The sequence below is a fragment of the Helianthus annuus genome, chromosome 10 (genome assembly GCF_002127325.2).
Source record: "Helianthus annuus cultivar XRQ/B chromosome 10, HanXRQr2.0-SUNRISE, whole genome shotgun sequence".
Lineage (NCBI taxonomy): Eukaryota > Viridiplantae > Streptophyta > Magnoliopsida > Asterales > Asteraceae > Helianthus > Helianthus annuus.
In genome coordinates, this window is record NC_035442.2 from 19,084,398 (window position 1) to 19,108,750 (window position 24,353).

Sequence of the window (24,353 nt, forward strand, 5' to 3'; positions counted from 1 at the left end):
CCGCATCCAGAGTAAGGGACAAAGATATATCAGCTACAGATCGAAAGGTCGCTGGCCTAGAGGCCTTCACGCTTGCCTTTATTTCGGGGGCTAACCCACCGATGAAACGAGCGATTCTTTTTGGCTCCGGGGTTACCAGGTATGGAACCAACCGGGACATCGTGTTGAAGCTCGTTAGGTAAGCTTGGCAGTCAAGGTTTGTCATCACCAATGATAGAAAATCGGATTCTATCTTTTCCACCTCATGTTGAGGGCAGTAATTCTCTTTAATGAGAGAAACGAATTCCTCCCATGTCATGCTGTATAGAACAGCCTTTCCCGAGGCCTGAACCAACGACCTCCACCAAGCCAGGGCCTCGCCCTTGAATGATTGAGACACATACTTTACCATGTCTCTTTCCGCACAGCCGCTGATGTCCACCACGGTGTCCATCTCGTCAAGCCATGTCATATAATCGACCGCTCCTTTCTCCCCAGTGAAGTCCCGGGGCTTGCATGATACAAAGTACTTGTAGGTGCAGCCTCTGGCGTGAGATGCGTCAGTATATACTCTTTCTTGACGGACACTGTTTTCATTGGACGAATGATTATCATCGTCCTTTTTAGGCTTGGACAGCGGTTTGCTGTGAGATTTTGAGTGTGTTCTTGGCTTTGAGTGTGGTTTGGATATGGTTCGGCTCCGAGATTCAGTATATTCCTCATATTGTCGATCCAGAGCTGCCTTGACAGCATTATCGACAAGAGCTTTCAACTCTGCGCCCGTCAGATGAACCTGGGCGTTATCATATTCGTCTTCCTTCGAGTGGCTATTTTCTACACTAGGGTCAGCCATGGTAACTTTGAATCTGTTACTGAAGATAACGAAAATTTTATTTAGGAGTTTATTATGGAATTGTCTTTTATGGCAATTCATTAACCATGGTAACAGAGACCATATCTGGTTAATTTGTTACTCACTTTTATTTAGGATTTGAACATACTTATCCTAATTACAAATAATATTGCTATTGGCACAAAAGCCTGGTCACGAGGACGTTTTTATAATATTAGCCGAGATTACAGAGAATCAAGGTATGAAGGTTTGAATTGTAGTCCTTTTACCCTTTCTGACAGGGAGTCATAGACTACCACTGTCTTTTGCCTTATTATGACAATAATTATGGCCCGTAGGCATGACATCACTAATGGATGTTTAATAATTCGGCCCGTAGGCACTACATCACTAATGGATGTTTAATAATTCGGCCCGTAGGCACTACATCACTAATGGATGTTTAATAATTCGGGCCGTAGGCACTACATCCCTAATGGATGTTTAATAAGTGATCATCTTTATCGATGATTTAACCCATGATTTATCAAATCATTAATTTGGGCTTTGAAATCTTTAGAAGGATTCTTATACAAGAATGACGCGTGCGATTTTAACGAATCACATCTGCCATGAACGTTAACATGATTACAGAGGTTAACTGGAATTCTGAATCTTTTAATCAGGTCTTACCATCTTGGCCGGGTCTAAGAAGACACCTGGCTAGGTTTCACTCTTAAGATTCTTTACTTAGGCAGATTTAATTTAAAAGGAATGATTTTGATTTATTTCATATATAGTAACCACAAAAATGAAATTTATAACATACATTCCATAAACTTCAAATATGATTACACGCTGCCCTAAACGGGACTTTTAAACAAGTACATACCTACATAGAGGTTAATAAAGAGACAAGTCCACGCAGGGACTAAAGGATAAGTCCATGTAGGGACTGAAATACGATAAATGTCCACGCAGGGACTTATTTAAAACAGGCACTACATTAGAACATATATAAGGACTAATGGTCACGTTTCTTCTTTTTGCCCTTCAACAGGTTTGCTAGACCCTTAAGGAATCCCCTGTTGTTCTTTCGCTCTTCCTCGAAATCTCGTTCCACACGACTTAACCGGTGGAGGATTTCTTCTTGTTCAGGAGGAGAAAAATGTGGTTGTGGCGCTGGTTGCGGAACTGGAGGTCTAGGAGGTGCTGGATACCCATGAGCTGAGTAATCCGGTATCCCTAGGTTTCCAAAAGCTCTGTCGGGATAGCGGGCATTATACCTAGCCGCTATTACATATGGGTCGCGCTCATAGTTGTAATTGTAATGCGTGTGCGACGGCTGTTCGAACGGGTTGTATGCCGTTGGACCCGTGTATGTAGGTATTGGGTGGTCATACCCAAATGGTGGCGAAGATGGTGCAACTGGTGCGGAGTTCGCCTCCTGTACTGGACTTGAAGGTCCTTCTTCTTGTAGCGGCGGGTAGTGACTACCACTAGAGTGTCGAGGGGTGCTGAAGTGCAATTCCCCTCTTCGGGTGGACATACGAGCACCCGATCTCCTACGCCTTGGCGGATCAGGCATTTCTGGTTGAACTGGTGGCGGAGGTGGTGGCGTAACTGCCACGAAACATGGATCCTCGGAGGGATCTTGTTGTTGCTGCTGTTGTTGCTGCTGGTGTTGCGATGTCTGATGGGAGGGTGTGAAGTACCACTCGTGCTGGTTGAACAGCGCTTGAAAACTATCTGGCCCTTGATAAGGTGTGCCATGGAAAGAAGATACGTCAGAGATCTCGATAGGATGTGTGGGCGTACCACGAGCAGGTTCTATGGGATCTGTGTCCTCATCCATATGGTCTTCTGAGAAGTGATCCTGTGGTCTTAACGGGACAAAGCCTGCAGGTTCCTGAATGTAATCTGCTGGGTTAAACTGACCTCTGAAGTAAGGAGTGGGATCATCAAAAGCACGGTGTGATACCAAACGCTGAAGAGGTATGTAGGAAGGTTGAGGGTTATTGGGATCATTTTCGGAATCTGGCCCGAACGAGTGACGGTACGATGGCGTCGAGCTATGCGAGGTAGAATGTCATGCAGGCTCAAAGAGATTTCTTCTTCGTCTTTGAGGTTCTTCACTCCTTGTGCTCGAAGGAGCTTGCATGTTCGATGGTCCGGCCTCGTGATCATAGTGAGTGATCGGCCCCTTGCCCTTTCCTCCTCTTCTAATGGCTGGCGGCATATTTCCTGCTTAACAAACTCTTAAATAACAATAAAATAACGAAAGACAAAATGGAATATCAATTCGAATTTGTCTTATGTTCTTGTCTAGACTCAAGTATGTGCAAGTGTGCCATTGAGATTAAACACTTAAGGACTAGTGTTTAATTCACTCAACGTTGGCTCTGATACCAACCTGTCACACCCCGATTTCCACGTGTATCACCAGTGGGCCCGGTGGGGGATTACCGTGACGTAGTTGGCAACAATATAGTCAAACCACAATATTTAAATGCACAGCAGAAGCATAAAGATAATTATATTTCAACGTTAAGTGTAATATCAATGTATCACCATTGTTGAAATAAGAATCCACAGGGGATCAAATAGAAATAACAAAAGTATTGTTCAACAGACTTCAGGCATCTTAAGCTTGCGAGACTTCTGGTGATGCTAAGGAGAAATCCCAGCCAATTACGCATAGTACCTGCATTTAGTCTTTTTGGGGAAAATACGTCAGTTTACACTGGTAAATACATTCAACTAACACTTTTGTAAAAATGTTTAATAAAATTGGTTTAAATGCTCAAGGCACAAACTCTTTATAACTTGGGATAATTTATAATCAAATCTTGTAAAGAATTACATGTTACTATGCGTTCGGTCGCCCGAGTCGTATCGGGTTAAAGTTTAATAGAGACACCACATAGTATAAAACCGTGGCGGGTAACCAACGGCTACACTTTTATAATTATAGACATAATGCCGAGTGTACGCCTACACTGGGATGTCAAGGTCGTGGCCATTCGTAAATGCTGCCAAGGATATCCGGGACATGGTCATTAAGCCCCCAAAGGCGTTAAGCCAACAAAACAAGTTTTTAAACGGGTCACATTGATAATACCCAACTACAAATGAGTTGGGGTCAATTGCCCGACCAAGCGGTATTTTAGATACCGTAACCCAAGCCCGTATAACGGAAAATAAGTTAAAAGTATTTACCTTTGCAAGTATAATCCTTAATTGAATAAATCACAGATAGCTTTTACTGGTCTCCTATTCTGGAACGAAGGTTTAAAATATCCTATTAGAATCCTAACGGGTCTTTATATCTGCCGTAGCTTAGACCGGTCGGTTTCAAAGGATAGTTACGGTTTAATCGCGTGAAAGGCGAAAACTGTGAATGGAGTGTGATTTTGACCCAACAAGTTTGAAGACTTGTTTTATATGGGTATAATAATCATACTCTGGATTTTGGGGTCAAAACAATATGGTTTGACCCGTTTCGGCTAATTTATGTAAACTAGTTACATAAGCCGAACCGTGCGCGCAAAAAGGCGTAACGGTTAACCGTAAGAGTCTTACACAGGTTTCCTAAGTCAATATGCCTTAAAGAGGTTGTGGTATCAGTAGGATACCTTCCGTATTGCCCGTAACGAGTTTAAGTCTATTTTACGCCCCGTAGGGGTTTTCCGGTCATTTTAAAGACTTTTAAAGAGCTTTCTGAGTTCTACCGGAAATCTGAGTTTTCCCGAACAGTTTATAGAGTCCAAAATACTTTATTTATTATTTAAAATTAGTAGCAACTGGAATCGGGTCAAAAGACCTTGTAGAACTCAAATTATGGCCAAAAAGGGCATATTCGGTATTTACCGAACCGATGCCATAACCGCAGGTTATGAGCATGTCAAAAATAATTAAAAATCTTTAAAAATCCCAAAATATTATTTTACATCAGTGTGTAAAAGGTTTGGTGTCGAAATCTTGGTTTAGATAGGCGTTATGCTAATTGCGCCGTTAATTACTAAAGTTTTCTTTAATTGCGCTATTTAGCATAACTTCTATTCTAGACCTCGGATTGACGTGAAACTTTAGGGACATGCTTAGAATTCAGTAACCAAGGTTCTGGTCCTTTCGCGTGTCCGAAATTCTCGTTTTAATTTGAAAAGGGCGTTACGGTCAACTTTTAAGCACTTAACGGAAAGGTGTAAAAGACTTGGACAAACGACGAACCGGTCACAGAGGGTTATACCATCACGTAACCTGGTCCTAAGAGAGTCCTAAGGCATATCTACATTACACTAAAACGGGTCAGAACTGAAGTCAAAGCAAAAGTCAAAGTTTTGCGACTTTCGGCTCCGAACCGGGTCAATATAGCAAATGGCCGGATCAAACAAGCTTAGACTCGTTAATATACTTATTATCATGTTTTATGAGTGTTTAAACAGGTTTCATACCATCTACATTACAGATTATGCGTAAATCGCAAAATAGTATTTCTGTTGACTTTTTCTAAGCATGTTTGACTCGCCATTTGAACTAGTTAGAGTGGTGATCAGGGGGAACCCTTTTAGGGGTTTATTACCCACATAAATACCAACTTATAACTACTTTTGATTCGGCTAATCACTGGACCATTTGTGATTAACCGTTATGTCAACCGTTAATTACGACGGTTTGACTTTTAAGCTAAAACTAAGCGAAAACTAAAACATAAAGGGTTGAACCAACTTACAGAAGTCCTATACACGAAATGTGAAGCTTAGATAGAAGTCTTGAGCTCCAGAGATGATCAGAGATGCAAGAGAAGGTGTGAGGAACATTGTTGCAACCTTATGGCCTTTTATAGGCAATGAGGATCACTAAGATCATCACACAAGGGTCTACAAGGCTCCCTTGATGATCAACAACTGTCCCTCAGTGCTAAAATATGATTAGGGGTCGCCCATATCTCTGGAAGATCTTGGCATTAATGTTTTACCGTTTAACACAGCCAACAACCAACTTTCTGTCGCTGGGCATCGCTTACGGACCGTATGGCTTGGGGCTTGCGGTCCGTAAGCCTATGGCGGAAACACTTTTACCCCTTCACCCCCCTTACGGTCCGTAAGGCATAACCCTTACGGTCCGTAAGCGATCATCAGTGGCAAAAAAAAATTAACCTTTCATGTATTGAACGGTCAACTTTGAATTAATAATTTTGATGGCTGGCCTTTTACTCATACTTGACCAGATGCCTACCCCATATGCAATATGGGTTTGCAAGAAGGATGGGCTTATGACCAATTATTTGTCTTGCATTATTTTCTTAGGATTAGATTAGCAACTTGTAGGCTTGTGATTATTATTAATGACCCGATTAAGATTAGGTGCTTATAAACTTGCTTGGGGTCTCGGGATTTATAATACGAAGTCGCTCAGAGGTATAAAATTAACATGTCGACATATTCGAAAATCCTACCGCATATCTTAATTAAATCCGGGTTTATATTATTTTTTGTCGTATTTGACACGTGTCATTTATTTATTGGACACAAAAATTCGAGGTGTTACACGACCCGTACCGTTTCGACCCGAACCGTTTCGAGCTGAATCGTTTCGACGCGAACCGTGCCTCGAAACGGTACGGGTCGAAACGGTTCAGCTCGAAACGGTACGGGTCGAAACAGTTCATCTCGAAACGGTTCGGTTCAAAACGGTACGGGTCAAAATGGTTCGCATCGAAACGGTTAAGCTCGAAACGGTTCTGTTCGAAACAGTTCGACTCGAAACGGTTCGGCTCGAAACGGTTCGGCTCGAAACGGTTCGGTTCGAAACGGTTCGCGTCGAAACGGTTCTCGTCGAAACGGTTCAGCTCGAAACGGTTCGGGTTCGAAACGGTTCGCGCCGAAACGGATTTTTTTTTATTTTTTAGAATTTTTATTATTTTTTTGAATTTTTATTATTTTTTAGAATTTCTTGGAATTTTTTTGATTTTTTGGAATTTTTTTAATTTTTTGGAATTGGATCAAAATGGCAATTGAAAACATTTAAAATGAAAATCCTCAAAATACCCCTGGTTAAAGATGGAGTTTTTGAATGGAGTTAGTGTATGTGATTAAAATGGCAACAAAAGGGAAAAGTCAGGGACCCAGAGGCAAAAAAAAAACTATTTAGACTAAAATAACAAATTTAGACAAAACTTAGGGACTAAAATGGCAATTTACTCTTTTTGTTCACTATATTTTTGCTCCACCATAATAATTATATCTTTATTACAGTATAAGTTATAACATACACAAACACAACACACACTGATAGAGCGCGGCGCACATTATTCATCTTTTTTAATCAAATCAGCGCGGGAGCGCAGGTTAGCCCCAAAATCTCAAAAAAACGGGGCAAAAACACTCTGCTCACCTTTAACGCGGGCATTGAATATTTTAACACACTTATTTCACCCCCAAAATATTGCTACTTCCCCACTTCATTTTCACTCCCCCACACTCTCTGTGTCACAAGCCGCAACTTCCATATCCCCAAATTACCCCTCCGTACACTCCGTTCACACTCTCTCATGGCGGATGACGATCGGAGACCACACGAACAACCGTCGAACTCCGCCAGAAGAAGCGTCAAGAGGAAGCTGAACGATGATTTTGTCGTAGATCGGCGGGTTGTTTCTCCAGAAGATGTAATTCGTGCTCATGTTGAAGTACTGCAGCGTTGTTTTGATTCAGTTGATGCAGATCGAGCGCTAGTTAAACGCTCTGTTGATGGTTTATGTGAGCTCGCTAAGGACGGTATGAGTTTCTGTTGTTCTGTTGTTTGATTTTACCTTGTGTAATACGATATCGTTTTGTTGTTGTGGTAGGTAGTTTTCTATGTTGTTGTGCTGGTGAATTTCTATTGTTTTCTGTAATTTTGTTGATCGATTTCATGCTGCTTAATCGGTAATCTGATTTTGATGTGTTTATGTGATTGTGCTGGTGAATTTCTACTGTACTCTGTTGTTCTGTTGATTGATTTCACGCTGTGTAATACAATTTCGTTCGTTTCGTTTCGTGTTTGTGTGTGGTTTATGTAATTTTGGTGTTCTATCACTTACTTTGATGTGTTCTTTGTTATTGTGCTGGTGAATTTGTAATATATTTGTTTTTTGTTGTTATAAGTTTTGTTTTTAGATTTAATTTCTCTGTATGAGCTCGCTAAGGACTGTATGAGCTTCTGTTATTCAATTTAACGATGCGTGATCAGATTTTGTTTTGCTATGTGTGATTTGTGTAGTTTTGTTGTTGTAGCATGGAGTTTTGTGCGTTTCTGTTATTGTGCTGGTGAATTTGTAATATATTTGCTGTATGTTGTTATAAATTTCGTTTATGTTTGTGTGATATATCTAGGTATGTGATTTTGTTTATTGGCTAAATCTTTTATTTGATCACTGTATGTGTTTGTAGAGGACAATGTGAACTTGATCGTCGAATCTGGTGCGGTTCCTGTGCTGGTGCAGTATCTTCAAGAGCCACAGTTGATGCCGCATGAAGATGTTACTCGCTTTAGGCCATATGAGCATGAGGTGGAGAAAGGATGCGCGTTTACTCTTGGACTTCTTGCGATAAAGGTAGTAATGCTACTTAATATACATATACATGCCTTTTGATGCACAATTGCATTTTAATTGGGTTATTCAGTTGTGTTATATTCATCACATAACTTAATAACCATTAACAAATGAGATTGAGGCTCATTTGTAGCAATAAGGCATATATAGAACACATAAACCACCATTTAGATGCTAAAGAGATCTGCAATCTGTAATAATGTAAAAAGACATGCCTAAATTGTTCCAAACTGTAATCTCTATACATTCAACGCAATATCCCAATAAACCAACTTTTTTTTGTTTTCCACTATCTGACAGCCTGAGCATCAACAAAGTATAGTTGATGCTGGAGCCCTACCTCACCTTGTTGCTATGCTTAAAAGACACAAAAGTGGTCAAAATTCTAGAGCAGTCAATGGTGTCATAAGGAAAGCAGCTGATGCAATCACCAACCTTGCTCATGAGAATGGCAACATCAAGACCCTTGTGAGGTTAGTTTTAGTTCAAGCTTTGCATTTGCAGTTAAGGTATTTTTTACACTGTTCTCCGTTCTCACCACATCTTCATGTATAGGTTTGAAGGTGGCATTCCTCCTCTTGTTGAATTATTAGAATCCGCTGATATAAAAGTGCAAAGAGCTGCAGCAGGAGCCTTACGCACACTTGCTTTCAAAAATGATGAAAACAAAACTCAGGTTTGATGCAAGATTTTTTGTAACTTGTTTCGGGCGCTAATACTATAATTTTAATAACAAATTACTAAATTATTTGCAGATAGTGGGTTGTAATGCTCTGCCCACCCTTGTTCTAATGCTCCAGTCAGAAGATGTAGGCTTACACTTTGAAGCAGTGAGTCACTATACCATTTCTTATGTAGTTATATACGAAATATTGTGCATGCATCTATCTCATTAACTATTAGAATGTTCAACAACCTTATTTGTAGCTTGCAATGACTTTTTAATGGTTTCTTAGGTTGGTGTGATTGGCAATCTTGTTCACTCATCCCCAAATATAAAGAAGGAAGTTCTTCTTGCTGGAGCATTGCAACCTGTAATTGAATTGCTTAGGTACCGTAAATTCCTATATTGACTATTGTTGGATATTATTTCAATTTGACATTTGTTATCCAGCCATAACAGTAATCTTATAGATATTATAGCCGTGTAATTTACAAGGTTGAAATGGGTAAAATTGATGCAACGTATGGAAATCAAATGTCATTAATGTTAAAACTTTAAGGGGTTAATTTTACTTTGCAAGTTTCTGCTACTCCTAAAAAAGTGCAATCATGATTGTTTTAACCTATGCCTTTGTGACTTGTTGAGTATGCGGATATGATGCTGTTTTAAGCATTTGTGTATGTGATATGTATATATATGTATTTGTGTGTGTGTATATGTGTCTATATGTATGTTTGTACATCTATGGGTGTATACACATGCAATTCTGGGATGCTAATTGTTATGTACCTTTAGTAATGAACAAAAAAGGTGTATCCAGATGGCAGAAAGTCTTGCAAAAATTCAATCAAGCTAACTATTAAATTGAGTAAATTACCTGCAATGAGTTGTAACAAATAGCTGTCATTGTTGTATGAACAGTTTTTACAAGTAACTTATATTGTTCTATCTTTTGTCATCCAGTTCGACTTGTTCTGAGAGCCAACGAGAAGCTGCCTTGCTTCTTGGACAATTTGCTGCTGCTGATACAGACTGCAAGGTTGCCTAAACTGTTATTCATTTGTCAACCTATATTATTTCATTCTAACTAGCAACAACACTGTAGAATGGTGTTATTGATTTACCTCTTTACCTTAGTTGTCTACCATAAGCCATAAAAAAACCAAATCCAATACTTTTCAGGTACACATAGTTCAAAGAGGTGCTGTTGGTCCGCTAATCGAGATGTTGCAGTCTTCAGAGGCTCAGCTAAAGGAAATGTCAGCCTTTGCGCTTGGGAGGTTGGCACAGGTACTCAAGTATTTAGTTGCATATAGGCCTGTAAAATGAACTGAACGAACACGAACAAAGGTATGTTCGTGTCCATCCATTTAACTTTAACTGAACACGAACATGAACATATAATCGAACACATTTTTTTCCTTCATGTTCTTTTGTATTTGTTCGTTTAAAACCTAAATGACCAGTTCACGAACGTAAACAAACATAAACAACACAAATGAACATAATTGAAGAAACAAAAACGGACATAAAGTAATTTTAAATATAAGATTAATTACGATAAATTTCATTGAAAACCCAATTACCAATTATATTTTTATATAAATATAACGAACATAAATGAACAAAAAAACATGTGTTCATGTTCGTTCGTTTAATTAAATGAACAAAAAATTGTGTTCATGTTCGTTCATTTATTAAATAAACGAACATAAACGAACTTCCTGCCAGGCAAGTTCATGAACGTTAGGTTTGTTTACAGGCCCAGTTGCATATTCCTTAACTAATTGTTTCTTACTTCATAAATTTTATTTCTTTCTTTTGGCCATATAAAAAAAATTAGTAACCATGTTATTGGTAAAACTGTAAAACGAATATCATAACAGATGATATTTTGACCAAAAAAACTGGATCAATCAATGATAATTCTGATTGTGTACAAACATTAAAAAATGTTACTTTTGAAGCAGTATAGTTTTCATAATCACATTTAACAATCTAATTACTCTTAAAAAAACTTAAACTTTGTTATTAAAGAAGGGTTTTGGGTCAAACTGACGGCCTGACCCATACAAAAGCTACCCTTTTGACCCGAACCAGTTACCCAAGTACCCAACTCACCTGACACACCCGTTTCACAATCTTCTTATAATTTATATAGTAATAAGTATTTCTGTTTTTTTTTTTTTAGTTTATGGCTTGCTAAATATTTCACATCTATCAGGACACTCACAACCAAGCTGGCATTGCTCATGGTGGTGGCATTGCTCCACTACTAAAACTTCTAGATTCGAGAAACGGAACTTTGCAACACAATGGCGCCTTTGCTTTATATGGTCTCGTAGATAATGAGGTAACCTTGAATTTGTAAAAAGACAGTTTCATACTATATCTTTATGCAACATCTTTCAACTTATATGAAATATATTTGTAGGATAATGTGGCTGATTTTATAAGAGTTGGTGGTGTTCAAAAACTGCTGGATGGTGACTTTATTCTTCAAGTAATTACTTTTCTTATGACTTATTTTGCTGTATTTCTAGAGTCATCTGAGACTTGATTGATAATTTATAATTTCATTGTATTTGCGCAGCCAACTCGGGATTGTGTAGCAAAGATGTTGAAAAGATTAGAGGAGAAGATTCAAGGAAGGGTAATTTACTTTCATATTTTATGCCATTTAATTCTTGTTGATCTTATTTTTGAGGCTTCTACAAGATTAAATTCTGCAACCAATTGATAAATCATTTGATCATTCTCTTGTCAGGTATTGAGGCGATTGTTATACCTAATGCTTAATGCTGATAAAATCATTCAAAGACGGGTTTCTTTAGCTCTTGCTCATCTCTGTTCTCCCAATGACCAGAAAACAATATTTGTTGATAACAATGGTAAGTATCAAAAATAGTGTATCCAAACAATTTGTTCTTTGTCAAAGTTAAAACTGACCAGCGAATTGCACATTTCGTTTATACAACAACACGATATATTATCTTTTTTATTTACTACATATTTTTGCATAATTTTCAGGTATAGAATTACTTTTGGAGCTTTTGGAATCAGTCCATTCAAAGCTTCGGGGATACGCTTGTGCGGCTTTATGTAAATTGGCTGAAAAGACGTCTTCACTTTCTTCTGTTGATGCAGGACCCTCATCTCCAATATCCCAGGTTTGTTTTTGTTCTGTTATTATTATTATTTTCTTTATTTTAGATTTCAGTGTGGAGCTCAAACGCTTTTTTTTTCTTGTTGCAGGTATATTTGGGTGAGCAGTATGTGAACAACCCTACACTTTCTGATATAACTTTCTTAATCGAAGGTGTGAACCTTTCTTTTTTTAACATAACAGTTTCATATGGCATTTTATTTATAGTTGTGGTTAACATGATGTATTTTTATATCAGGCAAACGCTTCTACGCTCATAGAATCTGTCTTCTTGCTTCTTCTGATGCATTTCGGGCCATGTTTGATGGTGGTTACAGGGTTAGTCACAATTAACTTGCATTAAAATATGAACATGTCATGCATTTCTTTTTGTAATCATAACAGTGGATTTCTTTTCTTTTTCACAAATATTTTGTGTTTTAACTTTTTGACTGAATCTTTCGTTAGGAGAAGGATGCTAAAGACATTAATATCCCGAATATTAGTTGGGAAACATTTGAGTTGATGATGAGGTACGTATAATCGTGTATCCTTTATCTTATGCTTTCATGTTATTGGTGCCTCATACAAAAATGGATTAGCAATTAACCCTCTTTGTTAAAAAAGTTAGTTATACACTTATACTGATTTACTGTAATAATAGCGCCTTTGTAATCACATTTAATGCATTATTTTCTAACAAAAACTAATTGTTGGACAATAAATTGTGTGCAACAGTGCAAGTAACCTAAACTGCCCATTTTGCTACATCTAACATTTCACTTACAGGTACATATACTCTGGATCAGTAGAGATAAGTTCAAGAGTAGCCCATGATCTTCTTAAAGCTGCTGATCAGTATCTTCTAGACGGGTTGAAGCGTCTTTGTGAGTATACCATTGCACAGGTGAGTTGCAAAATTTTTAATACGCCTTGTATAGGTTACTTCTTAAATTTCACCTGTCAGACAAAAATTATAACCCAGATCGACCCATTTACCTGTACCTAGGTTGAAATTGTCACCCTTTTTGTGTGTTAACTTGTGATTTTTTTGCTTATTTATGTTATAGGATATAACGGCGGACAATGTAGAGCTTATGTATGACTTATCAGAGGCCTTCAACGCCGTTTCACTAAGGAATGCCTGCATTTTGTTTGTGTTGGAACACTTCCACAAATTAGATCCAGAACCATGGTACGTTCTCTTTTTTATGTCAAAATCTGATACGAAAATTGGCAGTTTTGATCCGTTTACGACATGGATCATTTCGGGTTAAGTTTGATCTCTAACTAGTCAAACTAGTATGTTAAAAGAATAGCTAAAGTCTTCAAATCCTATTTTCATATTGGACACAATAATCAATCACTCAAATTATTAAGAGAAATAGTGTTTTGTTGGGTCAACCTCGACCGTTACTTCTTAACGCAATTGATGTGACTAAACAGATATAAATTTATGCAATTTACCAGGTATGGGAGTCTGGTGCACCGCATTTTGTCTGAGATAAGAAATTGCTTTGTGAAGAGGCTCACCGCACAGTGAAAACCGATTTCTTGGAATGGACATTGACATACAAAGAGATGTATAGAAAGTGATTAGTTTTTGTTGAAGAAACGGTTAGAGGATCTTACTGTCGGTAGACGGTAGTTATGCTGAACTAGACCTTGAAGTATGAACTGGTTTAATCTTTTGCTATACTGATCAGATATCTTACTTTCAAAACTAACTGTTTAGATTAAACACAAGTAATTACAAACAATCTGCGACAACTTTCAAGAACCATGTATCACACTCATGATCCTACTCAACGGTTCATTTGATTTCGATTTCAATAGTGGGATAAGTTGAATCATCGTTATTCTTGGACCTTTTCTCTATGATTCCACATGACAAATGAACCGCATTTTGAACCTCATCTTCTGAACCTTCACCCATCAATTTCAAACAATACTCTTTAAATGTAAAAAGGTTTACATACAATTGAAAATCGATCCCAAACAGGAATTTTATCTCCAATGTATTCATTTCTGCTCTTGATATTCCTCCTACTTTTGCATAATAGGCGTTGTTGAAGAATCTGCAACAAAGCATATCAAAGTGTGCATTCTTAAAAGCGATTACATGATACAAAATAATAGGAATTAGAAAATATGTTGTGATATGACTTACATGTGTAATAATCATATACAAAATGACTATGTGACAATCTTTTAAAGTAACACAAATGTGATACAAAAGTAAATATCCCTTAGATTAAGATTATAAATACGAGTAAATGTGTTGGTATGAGAAGAAGACTTACGCTTCATCAATAAACTTTGTAGCTAACATTATGCTCGTGATTAAAAGACGATGAACATTTAAGGAATTCAAAACAATGCTTTCAGATTGGATTAATCTGTCCATGTATATATTTGCAACCACGAAACAAGATGGGCTGCACCGTGAATATTTAAAGATCCGATCAATGTATTGTTGAATGGTAAGCGAAGGTGCTCTCGAGCCATGAAAAATCGTTGGAACATCTTTAGTTTGAGTTGTTTGCAACGACTTCTCGTTCTTTTCGACATGTTTTTGAAGACGTGAAGATAAAAGGGAAAGAACTTTAGGATATCCCTGATTTTGGCCGGTTCGTCCATTGAGGCCGAGTTTAATGTAAATCTTGGAGTTGGACATGTCATTTTCAAGTGTTAAAGATTTGGTATCCAAGCAAGGCTACAAGGAAAAAAAAAAGAACTTTTTGGGTCACCAAACAAAATACCAAAATAGTGGGAAACATAAGAGTTTTAAATACATGTATTGTATAGTAAAAAATATCCCTTTGATTCTTTACTTTATTAACCATTACCACACAAGCCCACATTCAAGATCCAAACTTTTTGACAAATCAACCATCAAGTTAAAGATTCATAAGATCCCATAACAAGGAAAGCAATAATAACCAAACCCAGATTGCAAGAAAACATAAATTGATGACTGACTAAAAATGCAAACTCACATATATAAACACATAAAGATTCAAGAATGTGCTACAAATAACACCCCTGAAAAGATTTCTAATAGTAAATTAGAGAACAATCAGAAGAAAGCAAGTCAGCAAGCAGCCATCAAGAAACAATGTTCAAGGTCTCTTTTGACAATATTCACAAAATCCACATTATAAAAACCATAATGTGATGATAGAAAAAAAGATTCAAGAATGTGCTACAAAATAACACCCTTGAATAGATTTCACAAGATCCCATTTGAGAATTCAATACTCACAAAAGCCACATTATAAAATATTAATGAATTAATGATTAAAAAACAAAACCAACATACATAAACACATAAAGATTCAAGAATATGTTGCAAGAAACATATAGAAAAGGAAACAAGAGATAACATACATAGGAGGTTCTTGTAGCATTCATGGCTGACACACCCACTTCTCAAAATCAAATCATCATCTTCATGTTGTATGTATGTATGTATGTATGTATGAGTTATGATACCCTGTAGTTGAAGCAAGCATAAAACCCTTTTTATGTTGTCACATGTTTGATCATATTCTCTCACCAAATCTTTTAGACTCAATTCACATTGAAAAATAGGGTGTGTTTATGATCAGAAGATTTGTTGGGTTGCAATAATGGAATAACATGATATGTAGGTGACAGCGGTGGGTCATGGGCGGATTGATGAACATGGAAACCGCTGTGTGTCGGATCGTCGGTGGTCTTCTCATTCTATTAATTTTTTTTTTCTCGCACCTTATAATTATTTAACATCTCATAAATGCACATTCTTCTTTACATTTTTTTAACGAAAACAATTCTAAATTATCATTTTCCGTGTTTGATGCTCCTCCAACGGAGGATGATCCGTCATGTAGGCGCCACGTCATAGTCTTCCCAAGGATGATCCATCCCCCAAAACTAGAGGGTATGGAGGATGGTCCTAGTCATAGTCATCCCCACCGTTTTTATGTTTTTTTTTAATCTTCTACTTTTTTTTAACATTTAACAAATAAACTAACAAAAATATCTTCATTAATATTAAAAGACATTACATAAACATAAAAAAACATACACTTAATAAAAAAACATAAACTTAATTAAAAAAAACATAGAGTTAAATAATTTCATGCTTCTTCATGATGTCGGTTTGTAGTTTTTTCAACATCGAATGTTTTGGCTCGGGATACTCATCGACATCCATCGTTATTATTTCTCATTCCTCGAGCCGAATTTTTTCATCGGAAATTCGGATTTTCTCATTCGACAATCGGACCTTCTCGCGTAACTTTTCTTCCGCTACACGAGTTTTTTCTTCGACGGCCCGCTCCTTCGCCTTCGCCTTTTGGGCCGAGACGTCCGTATACGTTTTTAAGTGTTCCATAAACTCTTCCATCTTCGTGTCCACCTTTTCCTTTTCTTTTCCCTTGGCCCGCTCCTTCTTTGATTTGTCCCGGCCCTGTGGACGTTCCGCTTCATGTACGGCGTACGCCTCTTCGTCAAACTCGGCGTCATCATTTAAGTTTATGTGACACCTCGCGTCCGATCCACCGGCGCTAAAACTACCCGTTTCCGATGTTTTTTGGTGTTTCGCCATCTCCACCTCGTTGGGAATCGGCGCCCATTTTGGTTGCGTTTTCAAAATTTCCCACGCGCGAACTTGTGCAAAGTTGGTATTACCATTGTTCGCCTTATACTTCTCCAACGCTTGTTTGAACACATCGTCGTCGCTCATGCCGCTACGACGCCCACTTGTATATATTTTATTATATTCGTCGCAAAACTTATTGACGAACCCGTTCATTTTCCGCCACTTTGATGACACCGAGTCGATATCTCGATACGGGCCTTGGTCCATAAGCACGAGAAACTTCACCAAAACCTTGGACCAAAGCCCGTCACCCGTTTGGTTATTACCTATAAAAAAACAAACAAAATATATAAAGTTAAACAAAATAAACACACTACAAACAAAAATTAAGAAAATAAACAAACTGTTAACAAAATAAAAAAACTTTAAACAAAATAAACAAACTGTTAACAAAAATTTAAAATAATAAACAAACTTTAAAAAAATTAGAAACTGTTAAGAAAAAAATTAGAAAAACAAACTTTAAAAATATCTTTAAACTTTAAAAAAATGTATAAACTTTAAAAAAATATACCAACCTTTTGTCAGGTGTGTAGACGTGCCTATGTAAGCCTTGGCTGAGGCTTCTTCTTCGATTGGCGTCCACTTATTCGACTTCGGTTTGGACGGTTGCTCACCCACCACTTGCTTGCCTTTTTTTCGTTTGCCTTTTTCTTTAGGCGGTTGGGTTTCGGGAACAACCTCCACATCGTCGTCGGATTCGGATTGTTGAACGGGTTGCGTCGGGATCGGTTGGGGTTGAACGGGTGGTGTCGGGTTCGGTGGGAAATTAAAAGCACCCTGCATCATCATTTGTTGAAGGGCTTGATTTTTGAGAGAATTGAGCGAATCGGTTCGGCGAGTGTTGGAATGATGCAAACGCATTTGATGAATATTGCGAGAATTGGTTCGGTTCTAGCGTCGGATAATATCCCGGAACCGAGAAAACATTAGGTTGGGTCGGGTTGTTCGGGTTGTTGAAGGGATCCATGATAGAGTATAAGGTTATAAAAGTGGAAGAAGATTTATAAAAATAAAGTGAGAGGGATGAAAATTTGAGGTTAAAATGGTAAATGGAGATGAAAATGGATTTGAAATATATATATTTAAGATATTTGACCGTTGGTGTTTATTTTGAAAATGGAAATTTAACTTTTTTATCTAACGGTTACTTTTTTGGAGAGGGCCCACAATTTTGCTTCGTCGCCAACGTCCAGGGAACGGCGATTAGGACCGGGAGGGGGGGGGTTGGTTTGCTGGCGTCGCCGGACCGAGACGGGATAGGGACGTCCCCCATACCCTGCAGCCTTTAGTACCTCACCTCTAAAACGTAACATTAAGTGGAAAGTTCTTTTATTTAATAAACAAATACAAATAAACATTTTTTTTTTTGCTAATATAATTAAACGGAACGGATATAAACACATGTTCCCTTGGTTCATTTAAATTAGTTTATCCTCGTTCTTTTATATTTGTTAATGTCACTTAAATTTGTTAGGCCATTGCAATTCATTACAGTTTTATGAAACTTAAAAGGGTTTTACCCATTACAACTAGTCATGGTTGCAAAAGTCGCTAGGTGTTCCCTAGTCGGTCGACCGGGGAGTTGAGAGTACTCGGCCTAGACGGAGAGTACTCGGACATGTTAAATTATAAAGAAATTAGTTTTTGGAAATTAAATACATGTCAAATAACATAAATTTACTAATATATATAACAAAATACATGAAAATAATATTCGTTTTTTAATATGATAGGCATAGAAATTATGTTTTATTATTTTTTAAGTCAAACTCGGCCCAAGTTGACCTACTAGATACGATTTTGGCCTCAGTTGACCGCGTTTGACCGATTCCGAGTAATTAGGCGGAGTCAAAGCAAGTCGCCTCGGCAGCCTACCTTGTAGCGACTACTCGGGGAGTACTCGGCCTTGGAAACCTTGTTTTACAACCATGCAACTAGTTATATAATATTTTTAGACTCAACGCATTGTTATTCATATTTGTTATTTATTGGTGTTAGCTTATTAGTTATGCTTGTTCATGTTTGATTTTTTGTTTGGTTAAAGTTAAACAAACGAGCACAAAATGCTCCGTTCTTGTTCTCTTTTGTTTATGACTTGTGGCCTTAAGACTTTCTAATGATTATTTGTTTGGTTAAAATTAAACAAACGAGCACAAACATGCTCCGTTCATGTTCTCTTTTGTTAGTAGGGTTGTTCATAAGGCGAACCGAACCGATCAGACCTTTGCTCGTGCTCGGTTCGTTTACAAACCGATCTGAACCGAACCGAGCGTTTTTTCAACCGAGCCAAAGTCGAGCAAGCGTCTTTCGATCCGAGCATTGTTCGAACGAACGTCGAGCGAGTATCGAGCGTCGCAGAATAAACAAGGAAAGTGACGATGGGAGTGCTAGTTATTAGAATAAAGTATAGTTTTCGTCCCTGATGTTTCGTCCAATAAAACACAAGTAAAGATTTAACAAATAACAAGGAATACAAAAACACTCAACTAGTTCTATCGAGATTAACTAAGCGGGAAGATAAATCGTTGACCGATTGAAACATACCCTTGTTCTATCGGAAGTTTGAAATTGAATGAATCGATTGAAGCAAAACCCTGGTGAGTTGGCGTCTTGGTGAGTGGCGATGGAGAAATCGAATAACGATGGCCAATGGGGGGTTTTGTTTAGGGTCTTGCACTTCTAAATTAAATGGCGGGTTGAGACTTGACTATTGATCGACGCTTCACATTTTAGTATTTGACATTTTGACTCAATTACTCAAATGGACATTTAAGTATTGGATAATGGACTATTGGTATTGGATTTCAATTCTAATTATTTAAATGAGCTCTATTTGGATTTTGGACCAAACATTGTTAATGTTGGTCTCTAGTCATTTTCTTAGAAATGATGCACACACACAAATATATATGTATATATATGTGTATATATATATATATATAGGTAAAGAGTATGGTACAAATCTCCTTATCGTACGTTATGTACACGCTATCCACAGCCATACACGTGTCCTGATTCAATTTAATTAAATAAGGGTATATCAGACATTCTATTCCATGGAATCCCGTCAATTATATGCAGATACGGAGTTTGTTTCGTAACCGTCCCATTTAATTATTCTTCGCTTTAATTCGATTGTAGGGTTTTTGATTGATTCCACATAGAACGGGCATTTCCGAAAATGCTTGATTCGTCATTTAGGATTCGTCAATAGGTATATTAGTTTTGAGTTCTGTGTTTGTTTTTTTATTTTTTTTTAGATTTTGTAATCAGGGGTTGAAGATAAGTGTTTCTGGGGGTTACTTGTTGTATTCCTATATCGCATGTGTTATTTTGATATATCGCATATGATGTTTTAACATAATGCAACTAGTTAAGAATGGTTCTGTTGTATAATTTCGCATATTAGAAATATTCATTTCGCACACAATAAAGTTTAATATATAATTTCGCATGTTTAATTCTGGACTTCGCAAACCATAAAGTATTTATCAATTGTAGCTATTTATTTCGCAATCTTTATTAGTAATTATTTTTATTTTCGCACAGTGTGTTTCAATTATTGAAATCAAATAATTCAGTTCAATAATTGATTTCAATAATTCATATCAATAATTTTTATTTTTATTATATAATTTATGTTTCATCACTATTGCAAACATCCATGTAAAAATGGCAGATCTACTAACATCCTCTTCTTCTGAACTAAGTATCAAGCAGGTTTTGAGGAAAAGGATTCAGCAACAAATTCAAGAGGATCAATCATGTCAAGAGATGTTGGAGGCCAACATTTCTCGTGTAACAGAAAACATGAAGAGAAGACAAGAAATTCTTAACTTGCTATAGCAGATGCAAGTGAGTAGTCTTAAAGAAATTGCTGTTATGTTTATGGTGGATTTGGGTGAGAGGGATGAGAAACAGTTGAAAGAGTTGGATGGTGCAATAACTGTTTTAAGATGCTCGATGAAGATGAAAATGGAGTTTCTTTCATCTTTTGAATGAACCTTTGTTTATTTTGTGGTGCATGTTTTGTTATGTAATGGACTTATATTTCGCAAATTTAATAATTCAATGTGAAACATGCGATTTCAAACATAACACATACGTAATATAAACACCAATGCCAATTTAGAAACACCAATATATTAGAAACACCAATATATGCGAAATTAACAACACTAACAAGTTTAAACATGTAACATAAATACATCATCAAATGAAGTTTACTTTCCCTTTCCAAAATATGTACTCATCCTTTCTGGGATTATCTTATCCAGATCTTTCATATACCTCTCTTTGTCTGGCCTTTTGTCGAAAGCATTGGCCATTTTAATTATTTTTTGACGATGCATGTTGTGTTCTGATAGAATGATTTTGCTGAGATATCTTGTCCTTAGGAGATGAAGTTGTGCTTTCTGTCTGTTGTTTACTTCATTTTCATTCACAAATCTTGTCACCCATGGTTTTTGGTCTCCTTTGTACGTTTCCATGTGACGCATCGTAAACACTCCACAGTCTACGCCGTTATTCTTCGTCCTCCAATCCATTTTTTTTCTTTCTATAACTGAGCTTCCAAGTTCTTGTATAGCCGGTGTTGGTTTTAAAGCATTTTCTAGGTATAAAACCAATACCCTTCTCTGTAACATAGCAACATTGTGTTAGTAGTTTTTTTACATAAAACATAACATGTTTATGAATAATTTTTTCTATTACCAGTATGTCTGGAAGCCCTTTGTATCTATCCTTGAAGTTTTGTTCAGCTGCTGAATTGTCAATCAGCTCAATTTTGCCGGATTTCAAGTTGAAGCACAAGACATAGAAGTGGTCACCTTGAAGTACCGGAATAAACACCAGGTCAACCGAATCAAGTTTTTTTACCTCATATCTCAGTAACATGTCTTCAAAATTTGAGGCAAATATTTTGACTCGTTGGTTGTCTGTGTATTTCTCCTCGTCGTAAAAGATATCCGGCTGTATGTTTATGTAACCAGAGTCAAAGCCATGCAAACAATGGTTTTTTTTTCCACATGCGAAGAGTGTATATAACAAATGCGAAATTAAAAAGGATGAGAAATGCAAACAGTGGATTTTTTTCACATGCGAATAATATATATGACACATGCGAAATTTTGAATAGTATGAGAATGTTTCAAAAGGAAAAATTCTGCCATAATACATGCGATTTTTAGATATAACTAGTGTGCGAAATCATTTAATATGCATTTACTTTTAGAAATCCGAATGACAAAAATTTAAATGAAAACATACCATCATTGTGGAATACAAGAAGAATCTGTGTGGTGATGATTTTCTATCCCTTTTCTTCTCTTCAAGGTTTAGAATATCTACAAATGCATCTATTCCGTTCGATGCTACGTATTGTTCCCTGTAGAAGCTTTCAAACACAGCTTTGAATGTTGCAACCTCAGTTTTTGATCGGTAAAATTCTTCTCTGCAAGTCATAAAATAAATAATTAGTTTTTGTTTTGTGTATATTTTTTTAGATGTTTGTTTGTTGATATATGTTTTTTTTACTTACTGCAAGTCTGCAAATGTCGCAAATGTGAAGCGGATCACACTCAATTCTTGGTTCAAGAGTGCTTCATGCATGTTTACCACTTTATTGCAGTAAGGGGAACAAAATTTGTCTCCAAGATCTGCACATCTTTTCTCAGCTCTTGTTTTTGCTTGTTCTATTGTCTTGTAAAGCAGTTCATTTAACCCTTTTGGGATAACTTGTTTTGGAACTTGCTTTGGCTTTGTGGATTTTCTCCCCTTAGTTTGTTTTTTTCCTTTATCTTCTTCCAATGTTGGTCCTATGCTCAAAACCAACTCAACTGAATGCAATTCTTCAGCAGTTACCTGAGGGCATTCAGGTTCCTTTTCCTTTTCAACTTCAACGTCCGTATCGAGTTGTTGAGGGTCTTTTTCTGGCACTTCTTCCTGGACTTTTTGTGTAGATTCTGCCAAGTTCACTGTCTCTTCGATAACAGTTTCATTTTCACCAGTTTCTGCATGCCAGAGTAATTTAAGATATACAATAATTTATGATGTTTAATTTTTCTCCTAAAGTAAAGGGTTTTATTACCCGTGGCAGTTGTTTGGTAAGCATATACACCCGGTTCCACAGTTTGAATGTTTGCAATAAGGGTGTCTGTGACTCCTCCATCATCTGGTTGCAGTATACCTATAGATACAAAATATTTAACTTAATACAGTAGAATCAAAATCGCAGGGTTATACATGACATATTTGTGCGAAATCAAACTTTGAAGTTTTTTAACAAATCGCATGTGTTTTTGTAGGGTTTCGCATGTGCATAAATGTAGTGAATTTTTACATGATATCGCATGTGTTAATATTGAGTTCGCATGTTTTACCTTCTGATGCCATTTGTACCAAAACTGTTGATATTACTTTTTGAGCTTCTTCATCCTCTCTACCTTGTTCGTCTATAGTAACTTCATGATGAACTTCACAAGCTGGGGTTTCAGGTTCTTGATGAACAGGAGAGGCTGCAGTTTCATTGTCACACCCCGATTTCCACGTGTATCACCGGTGGGCTCGGTGGGGGATTACCGTGACGTAGTTGGCAATAATATAGTCAAACCACACAATTATATGAATGCACAGCGGAAGCATAAAGATAAATATAATTCAACCATTGATTGTAATATCGAATGTATCACAAATAGTCGAATGGTATCCACAGGGGGATCAAAATTGTCACACCCCCAAAATACCACATGCGGAAACCCCCGCGAGGCGTGTGACGTACCAGGATCCAAGCCACCAATCACATTGAACTTATAAATGTATTTAAATAAACTTTCATTCATTAACATAAGGTGTTACAAATATTACATGTCATTCATCGTATACAGCGGAAGCATAATTCATTTGTTAAATATTTCGTAACCCATGTGTACATAAACCATTAAGCTTGTATGGAGATTCTTTGTTTCTCGACCCATGACCACTCCAGCCTTCCAGACAGCAAGTTCCACAAGATATAACCCTATAAACCTGCAAGCATGCAGACAAGTGTGTCAGACGACGCTGGTGAGTTCAAAGTTTTGTTAACGCGTTTAGTTACCAGATGTGTGTCTGAAACAGTTCAACGTTTTGTTTTGATGTTGTTATTACTCGATTACCGTACGTGGCGACTAGATGTGAATGCCCAACCCCAATGCCTCCATTTAGGCATTGGTCATGATGTCAAGGTATCAAACAACCTTGAATAGATGTAAGGGGTCTTATATGTACACGATGTGAATGCCCAACCCCAATGCCTCTAACTAGGCATTGGTCATGAAGTCCAGGTAATTAGTTCACGCCCGTCCTTTCGGCCCGGTGTGAGGGTGCCAAACCTAATAGCGCTATCAACTAAATACCTCGTTGCTTCTTCAGCAACATGGTAGATGTATGGGGTCTTACATGATTTATACTGTGTTCAATAACCAACATCCCAAATAAACAGTTTAC

At 37.2% G+C, this 24,353-nt stretch overlaps 3 protein-coding genes across 3 annotated transcripts; 1 reads left to right on the forward strand and 2 right to left on the reverse strand.

The window, feature by feature from the left end:
• Window positions 1–7,216: 7,216 nt before the first annotated feature.
• On the forward strand, window positions 7,217–13,977 carry LOC118483023 (ARM REPEAT PROTEIN INTERACTING WITH ABF2-like). Its single transcript, XM_035978593.1, has 19 exons — window positions 7,217–7,590; window positions 8,245–8,408; window positions 8,709–8,881; window positions 8,964–9,084; window positions 9,164–9,238; window positions 9,365–9,459; window positions 10,036–10,111; window positions 10,255–10,362; window positions 11,297–11,425; window positions 11,507–11,575; window positions 11,666–11,725; window positions 11,840–11,963; window positions 12,103–12,242; window positions 12,328–12,391; window positions 12,477–12,556; window positions 12,686–12,750; window positions 13,007–13,124; window positions 13,288–13,412; window positions 13,688–13,977. The coding sequence occupies exons 1-19, from the start codon at window positions 7,365–7,367 to the stop codon at window positions 13,758–13,760; spliced, it is 2,085 nt and encodes a 694-aa protein (XP_035834486.1). The 5' UTR covers window positions 7,217–7,364; the 3' UTR covers window positions 13,761–13,977.
• Window positions 13,929–15,869, reverse strand: LOC118483024 (cyclin-P3-1-like). Its single transcript, XM_035978594.1, has 3 exons — window positions 15,608–15,869; window positions 14,521–14,933; window positions 13,929–14,295 (listed from the first exon to the last, which is right to left on the reverse strand). Exons 1-3 carry the CDS (start codon window positions 15,629–15,631, stop codon window positions 14,031–14,033), a joined length of 702 nt encoding a protein of 233 aa, XP_035834487.1. The 5' UTR covers window positions 15,632–15,869; the 3' UTR covers window positions 13,929–14,030.
• A 561-nt stretch (window positions 15,870–16,430) lies between these two features.
• On the reverse strand, window positions 16,431–17,657 carry LOC110880720. Its single transcript, XM_022129189.1, has 2 exons — window positions 17,384–17,657; window positions 16,431–17,131 (listed from the first exon to the last, which is right to left on the reverse strand). Exons 1-2 carry the CDS (start codon window positions 17,655–17,657, stop codon window positions 16,431–16,433), a joined length of 975 nt encoding a protein of 324 aa, XP_021984881.1.
• Between the last annotated feature and the right edge of the window lie 6,696 nt (window positions 17,658–24,353).

Excerpts from the sequence above, each read along its gene's own strand:
- LOC118483023 (XM_035978593.1), top strand. The coding sequence starts at position 7,365 with ATGGCGGATGACGATCGGAGACCACACGAACAACCGTCGAACTCCGCC. Across the intron at positions 11,576-11,665 it reads ATGGTGACTTTATTCTTCAA|CCAACTCGGGATTGTGTAGC; the intron begins GTAATTACTTTT and ends GTATTTGCGCAG. Across the intron at positions 13,125-13,287 it reads GTGAGTATACCATTGCACAG|GATATAACGGCGGACAATGT; the intron begins GTGAGTTGCAAA and ends TTTATGTTATAG.
- LOC118483024 (XM_035978594.1), bottom strand. The coding sequence starts at position 15,631 with ATGAATGCTACAAGAACCTCCTAT. Across the intron at positions 14,934-15,607 it reads ATGCTACAAGAACCTCCTAT|CCTTGCTTGGATACCAAATC; the intron begins GTATGTTATCTC and ends TTTTCCTTGTAG. Across the intron at positions 14,296-14,520 it reads ACAAAGTTTATTGATGAAGC|ATTCTTCAACAACGCCTATT; the intron begins GTAAGTCTTCTT and ends GCTTTGTTGCAG.
- LOC110880720 (XM_022129189.1), bottom strand. The coding sequence starts at position 17,657 with ATGATGATGCAGGGTGCTTTTAATTTCCCACCGAACCCGACACCACCC. Across the intron at positions 17,132-17,383 it reads GTCTACACACCTGACAAAAG|GTAATAACCAAACGGGTGAC; the intron begins GTTGGTATATTT and ends GTTTTTTTATAG.